The sequence below is a fragment of the Schistosoma mansoni genome, chromosome W, assembly GCF_000237925.1.
Source record: "Schistosoma mansoni strain Puerto Rico chromosome W, complete genome".
Classification (NCBI taxonomy): Eukaryota; Metazoa; Platyhelminthes; class Trematoda; order Strigeidida; family Schistosomatidae; genus Schistosoma; species Schistosoma mansoni.
In genome coordinates this window covers 21,499,468-21,507,081 of record NC_031502.1, presented here as the reverse complement: position 1 = coordinate 21,507,081, position 7,614 = coordinate 21,499,468, and the positions used below count along the sequence as shown (strand labels likewise).

Sequence of the window (7,614 nt, the reverse complement as noted above, 5' to 3'; positions counted from 1 at the left end):
TCACAGTCTATAATGAAAGGACTGTTCAGGACATTTAGGTACACATAATCCAAACAAACCTTAAACACCAAATAAACGAATTCAAAAACTTCAATTAGTAATATGAAATCTGAGAAAAATTCAATTACAACGTTCATAATACTATTGGTACTTTGCTGTTTACATCATTGGCAAGCACTATTTAGATATTACTCGCCAATATGCATTAGAACGTTGTTTAGAATTTGGCCAGTGATTGCGGATTCTGTTCACAGAAATTCATTCCATAACCCTATAACTACGACATAGTTTAGTTACCATGCTCGAAACGAACACGCATCGCTTTACTTATGAAGAATATGTGATTTACAAATGTGGCGCTTACAGTGATATTGTACATAGATCCTGTATATTTTCAGAAAACGGGAAGAAAAGCCTATCAACGTTAATTGTTACTCATATAATTTTTTTTAGATACATTACAGAAAAATATGTCAGTTCAGTAGAAAACGATGATACTTATGATGGATAGAACTGTTTATGGCTGTACATTAGCAAGTTATATAATATTAATAAATAATTTAACGCTTAATTGCTTCGACCTACATTTTATGAACAGTTACCAACATTCATGTTCATCACCATAATTAGGAAGGTGGATAAAATGTAAGAGGTTTAGAAGCTTATTTTCGCTCAAAACTCTGATTGCGGTCTATTTTTGACTAGACAAATGGTGAATTTCACTTGCATGAGTTTACATTACGACAAATAATCACATTAGGCTCACTAAACATTCATCCAGGTTGTGAGCAACAGCTAAGTCAAACTACTAATAAACTGGAATATAAGCTGTATAACAAGCGTAAACATTACGAAAATTGATGTATGACGGAAAAATGCAGTTAGTAACTGATAAGTAATGACATGCGAAATCATCGACAACACGTAGCATGTACGCGAAAAACCATGACTTAACATCTTGGCCGTCCCAACATCACCAGTGTTTTCTTAGTTCATGATCACATGAAAGATGTGGCCAGACTATAAGTTATGAACGAATCAATCATATATAAGGTAAAACTAATTCACCAACTAAATTCCAAGAACAGTTCAATCAAATATAGAAAAAACTCGATGACCACTACAAGATGCATTCCATTTGAACTTAAATCAGCCACGGAGCAAATTACAAAGGAACCTTCAATGAATACAAACACCACAAAAATATGATTTATCGTGATACACCAACATGTTTGATATGACGCAGTCGTTTCAGTTTTCGACTATGATTCAACTACTGGTAAAAATCTTCCACTTTCAAAAGCAGCAAAAAGCGCAGTCGAAACCTAAATTGTTCAAATAATTGTGGGAGGCACATAAGATTTTGTGTAGCGAGCTCCTGTATTAAATCATTTTGAGTTTGGAAAGGACAGGATGCTTGATGGCCTGTGTCAGTCCTGGCAATGGTGGACTCTTAGCTGATACACCTTTCTTTGGAAAGATTCAACAGATGGAGCCTCAACCACGTGCTGAGGTAATGAATTCCACTCGTTTGCAGTAGTCTTTAAGTCCTGGATAACGATGACTCTTAAATCATTGTGTGTCTGGACAATAGGTAGTTCGGTGTTATTCATCGTGTATGTATCTGTACCTTGATGACCGATATGCATCACAATACACTTGGAAGTATTTATCGGCAACTGCCAGGTTTGGGACCATTCAGGTGATTTCTCTAGGTCGTTTGGGAGTTCTAAGCTATCACCCTTACTTTTATCACTCTCCATATCTTGACATCCTAAGCATGTAGCAAGACCGATGACGATAGTAGACGAGGGAGGTCATTTACATACAAGAGGAATAGCACTGGCCCCAAAACTGTACCCTGGGGGACTCCACTAAGCACAGTTTCCCAGCTAGACAACTTGGAGTCCACCATTACTCTTCGTTGGCTCTTAAATAGGAAGTCTTTCATCCACACCAATAGATTGCTTCCAATCCCGACATCTCTTAGCTTATATAACAGCCGGTTGTGCGGAACTTTGTCAAAAGCTTTGCTGAAATCGATGTAGGCTACGTCTAGAGGTAAATTTTGGTCCTCAAGAGCGCACCAGCGTTCACGAGAGACTAATAAGTTAGTGAGATAAGAATAACCTGTTCTAAAACCATGCTGTTTCTCCGAGAGGATCCGGTTTTCATCGAGGTACTTAAATGGCTCCTTCCGAATAATCTTTTCTAAGATTTTAGCAACCACACTAGTTAGGCTAATGGGTCGGTAATTATCAGGTTTATGTTTCGTACCTGTTTTGAAGACAGAAGTTATTATGGCGTTCTTCCAGTCTTTTGGTAGACGACCCTGGGTTACGGATAGATTAAAACATATACTTAAAGGGTTCGCAACAAAGATAGCTAATTCCTTCATGAACCTAGGATGTAGTTCATCGGGTCCAGTGGATTTGCCTGTCAAGCTTAATTAGCAGACCAACGACATCGATTCTTTAGTGGTCACACTGTACAGTGTATGTGTGGGGGCATTTTTATGAACTGGTGGGAAGGGTGTTTCCATGGTATATACATTGCTAAAGTATTTTGGGAATAATCGAGCTTTGCCAAAGTCGTCCTCCACTAATGATGAGGCAGCACTGTCTCCCCCCATTGTGCAGGAATATTTCTTCTTTTTGTCTTTTGGTTTATAAAGGAATACAAACGTTTAGGACATTCTATGGATTCCTTAACAATTTTCTCTTCGTACAGCTTTCTAGACTTACGGAGGGTCGAGGCACAGGTATTTCGAGCTTTTTGACACTGAGATTTCGCCTCATCAGTCCCCAGTAACATAAATCTATCCCATATTTTCCTTCTTTTACAGAGAGGGATGCGAACCTCCCTACTGAACCATGATGCGGAGTTTCTCGACCCCTTAGGTGTAGTCCAAGGGATGTGGGGGCGGTAAATTTTAAGTATAAATTTCGAAGTACGTCCCAAGCCGTTTCGATTGAGGACTCTGGGTCTATTGTCCAATCTACTGACGATGCTGATTTCATGATGTCTTGTATATTTGCTTTCCAGACTTTAGGTCTGGATTCAGCTGACGTGTGCCCGTTATTGACAGTTATGTAGAAGTCAAAGGTTAAAACTGCATGATCAATCCTACCTATTGGTGGCATGTAATCCAGGTTCGCAACGTCATCCTCATAGTGAGTCAATATAGAATCTAGTAAGGATGATTCAGAGCCCGGGTGTACCTAGTCGCTTCTTTCACATGTTGCACTAGGGCACATGTGATAACCGCATCAACTAGTTGATGCTCGGAGGAATTATCTGGCGATTCAGTTTGCAGATTTTCCCAGTCTACTGTGGTGCATTGAAGTCCCCTGGGATTAGACATCGACCACTTTGTGACCAAGTGTTGAGACTGCCTAGTAGGACCTCATTTACCTCACAGCTTGGACCGCAATAGACCAAACCAATAAACAGCTCTTGTCCCTTGCATTTCAAGCGGTAACTAACTAATTCACACGTCCCACTCTCATGGGATACACTGTCGATAATGGCAAATGGAATAGCATTCCTAATGAATAGAGCTACTCCTCTTTTACGCTTTTGTATTCTGTCAGCCCTTACTAATGTAAAACCCTCAAGATCAAGTTCCCTACTATCTATGGACTGTGTAGTGGATGTCGAGTCGTGGGCGGACTATGATCACCACTACTATTCGATTACGCGTACAAATATGACTTGGTTCCCTTGATAGCCCGTAAATCAGAAGGCTTTATTAGTCCAGATCAAGTATATTTATTGGAGATCTCGTGGTATCGAAATAATACCGAGACGTGCCAAAGAGTACAAGCGAACAAGCAGTGCGTGAGCAAGCTCGAACCAAACCAGGCGGTATATGGAACAAGAAGTGAAACGGATACAGTTAAACAAATACAGTAAAACAATCTCTGGTACAATTGGTTACAATAATAATAATTGTTTCTATTATTCCAATCGTGTTCTTATCGAGACTGGCCGGTCACTACAGGAGCCCCCCGCTAGAAAGGATTTACACTTTCGATACGTAGCGGTTTCATTCGTGGGACTGATCGCGAAACGTGCAATTGTAGGACGAAAACGTTGGCAGAACAGGGAGTGATCGTTGATCCTCGAGTTGCCACCAAAAGTCTTTGACGTAGAACGGTACCAGAAGGAACGTGCTGTATTGATTGCTTGGATTAGCATGCTACACCAGAGTGGTTTGTATCCAGAATCTGAAGGTTGCGTTCGTAGAGGTCCGGACCAGAAACGCTGCAGACGTAGGACGAAACCAGATTGAGCCAAGGAACCAGATGCGACCAGGATAACCATGTTCGGGACCAAATGAATATCATACGTATTTGGAGCCAGAGAGATCGACTGAGTGCGTTGACTAGAGCGTGGGTGATCAGGCCAGCTTTCGCGAAAGTTGACTGAAGTCGACGATACCGTAACAGCGATGGTCGGAGGCGTAGGCTCGGGGTAAACAAAAAAAAATGATAGAAAAAGAGAAAAGTGTAGCTTTCTTGTAGTATAGGGGCAGATTCCTATACTGTATCCGTAGTTGGTTATGAGGTTAGTCGAGAAAGCGTACGGGTAAGCGTACTCGGCGACCAGAACGTGAGACGGTAGTCTCGTTCGAACCTCGTGAGCCTGCAATCTCATCCGCAGTCAAGGGCGGTGTGGTCTGCAGGTCTGGACGTGAGACGGAAGTCTCGTCCGTAGACGGGGCAGATGACACGTGCTGTTGACTGGGACGTGAGAATGAGGTCTCAGGTGCATCTAGCGTGGGATCCGAAGTAGATGTAGAGATCCCGCTAGAAGCTCTGATGGGTCTAACATTGGGTCTCGGCTTATCAGGTATAGCACTGTCATCGACGTGTGCTGGCTTGAGACGATCAATGCTGACTGTTTCGATGCGGCCACGTCGAGCAACCTTGAAGGTCTTTTCGTGACGGGAAATCACGTGAAAAGGGCCCTCGTAAGGCTGTTGTAGAGGTTTGCGTACCGAATCTACTCGTATGAAAACATGTGAACAGGTAGATAACTCTCGAGGGAGAGCGACCTGTCGATGTTGTATACGAGTTGACACCGGAGTCAGTGTTCGCATGAATGCAGACAGTCGTTGGACGTAGTCTGATTCGCCGAACTTAGTGCTGCTCCGTGGTGTGAAAAATTCCCCAGGCAGACGCAATGTCGTGCCGTAAACAAGTTCAGCGGCGGAACATTGAATATCTGCCTTTAGACTCGTTCTGATTCCCAGGAGGACGAGCGGAAGGGTTTCGTACCAATTGTTGTTTTCGTGTGCTCGAAGAGCACTTTTAAGTTGGCGATGAAACCGTTCAACTAAACCGTTTGATGCTGGATGGTAGGCGGTAGTGCGTATGCGTTCCGTACCAAGCAGCCGTGTTAGTGAGGAGAATAATGCGGACTCAAATTGTTGTCCTCGGTCAGTCGTGACAGTCGAGGGACAACCGTACATAGCTATCCATCGTTCTACGAAGCGGTGAGCAACTGTCTCCGCCGTAATAGACGTGATGGGAATAGCTTCGGGCCATCTTGTGAAACGATCAATGCACGTGAGTATGTGATCATACCCGTGCGATGGTGGTAATGGTCCTACAATGTCTATGTGAACGTGATCGAAGCGAGCATCAGGCGTAGCGAAAGTGCCAATAGGGGCAGCTACGTGCCTGTGCACTTTTGATCGTTGACATTGTAAACATTGTTTTACCCACATACGGACATCTTTATTCATTGACGGCCAGACGTATCGTGCAGCTATGAGGCGTAGGGTGGCTGCGATACCAGGATGAGATAGACCATGAAGGGCATCAAAGACGAGACGGCGATAAGCGGAGGGTACGATGGGTCGAGGGAGGCCCGTAGAAGTATCGCATAGGATAGTACCTGAGCTAGTAGCTAGGGGTACTTCCCGGCATTGAAGGGACGTAGACTGTTGTGCTTCCGTGCATGAAGTATCGTTTGCTTGGGCGGCGGCCATAGCAGGTAGATCGAGCACTGGCAAAGTAACTGCATTCAGTTGGATACGTGATAAAGCATCAGCAACACAGTTCGACTCGCCTTTGACGTGACGAAGGTCTGTCGTGAACTGGGAGATATAGTCCAAATGTCTGCACTCTCGTGGTGAGTAGCGGTCAGACTTGGTATGCAGAGCATACGTTAAGGGCTTATGGTCGGTGAATAAGATGAACTTACGACCTTCTACAGCGTGCCGGAAATGTTTGATGGCGCAGTAGGCTGCTAGCAGTTCGCGACCAAAAGCGCTATATCTCGTCTCCGTGGGAGTGAGGCGTCGTGAGAAAAATTCGAGGGGCTGCCAACTACCGGAGATATTCTGTTGCATAACGGCTCCTATGGCGAAATCCGACGCATCAACCGCTATACTAAGCGTGGCTGATGGGTCAGGATGCACGAGAAGTGTGGCTTGAGCTAGGGCCGTTTTGATATCTGAAAATGCAGTACGTGCGGCGTCGTTCCATTCCAGTTTGCGTGGATTACCGCGAAGTAAATCGGTTAACGGTCGTAACTGTTCTGCCGCGTGCGAAATGAAGCGTCGGTAGAAGTTGACCAAACCGAGAAATGCCTTCAGTTCCTTGAGTGTGGACGGTACAGTGTACTCCATTATAGTACGTACTTTATCCTCACAAGGTAGAATACCCTCATGCTTAATAACATGACCTAAGAATTTCATTTCCTTCTTCCCGAGTTCACACTTATCGGGGTTGACTATTATTCCATTATCCGAAAGGCGCTGGAATAGTAGCGTCAGGTGTTGATAATGTTCATCTACGTTTGATGATGCGATTAGCAGGTCATCAATATAGACGTGAACAAAATCTAGGTCTCGTACAATGCTATCGATAAACCTTTGGAAAGTTTGAGCAGCATTCCGTAATCCAAATGGCATTCGTAGGAACTCAAATAAACCGAAAGGAGTCGTGATAGCAGTTTTCTCTATATCTTCAAGAGCGACTGGGATCTGGTGATATGCTCGTACCAGATCGATCTTGGAAAAAATTGTCGTGCCCTTGAGTGATGCCGTGATGTCATGTATGTGGGGGATGGGATAGCTATCGAAACGTGTAGCTGTGTTTAACGCTCGGTAGTCTCCGCATGGTCTCCAACTAACCCCATCCTTTTTTCGAACCATGTGGAGAGGTGAGGCCCAAGGACTGTGAGAAGGACGAATAATACCAGTAGCTAGTAAATTGTCAAACTCACGTTTAGCGAAAGCTAATTTGTCCGGTGCCAGTCGGCGAGGTCTTGCCGTGACTGGTGGTCCGCGGGTGACTATGTGGTGTACCACACGATTGGTCACCGATGGAGTCTCCTCGAGAGGTTTAGTTAATTTGGGGAATTTCTGAAATAAAACGTGGAATAAATCGTCACGCGAATGAAATACACCTGTGATTCGGTACGCGTTTGTGTGGGCTTTAGAGCCCATAAAGTTGCTGTTCGACGAAGTATCAATTAGCTGCAGCCTACGTGAATCGACTAGCAATTCATAGTGCTGTAGGAAATCGATACCGAGTATAGCTGTGGGAACATCGGCAATGATGAACGTCCACAGATACTGTCGTCGGTTGCTCAGGTTGA

The 7,614-nt window shown here is 44.1% G+C and overlaps 1 protein-coding gene across 1 annotated transcript; it reads right to left on the bottom strand.

Moving 5' to 3' along the window:
- Window positions 1–3,748: 3,748 nt before the first annotated feature.
- Smp_124150 (hypothetical protein) lies at window positions 3,749–4,912 on the bottom strand. Its single transcript, XM_018788958.1, has one exon. The coding sequence runs from the start codon at window positions 4,324–4,326 to the stop codon at window positions 3,961–3,963; it is 366 nt and encodes a 121-aa protein (XP_018654449.1). The 5' UTR covers window positions 4,327–4,912; the 3' UTR covers window positions 3,749–3,960.
- Window positions 4,913–7,614: the final 2,702 nt, after the last annotated feature.

Bases quoted from the DNA above. Each gene is read 5' to 3' on its own strand.
- Smp_124150 (XM_018788958.1), bottom strand. From the start codon at position 4,326: ATGGTTATCCTGGTCGCATCTGGTTCCTTGGCTCAATCTGGTTTCGTC.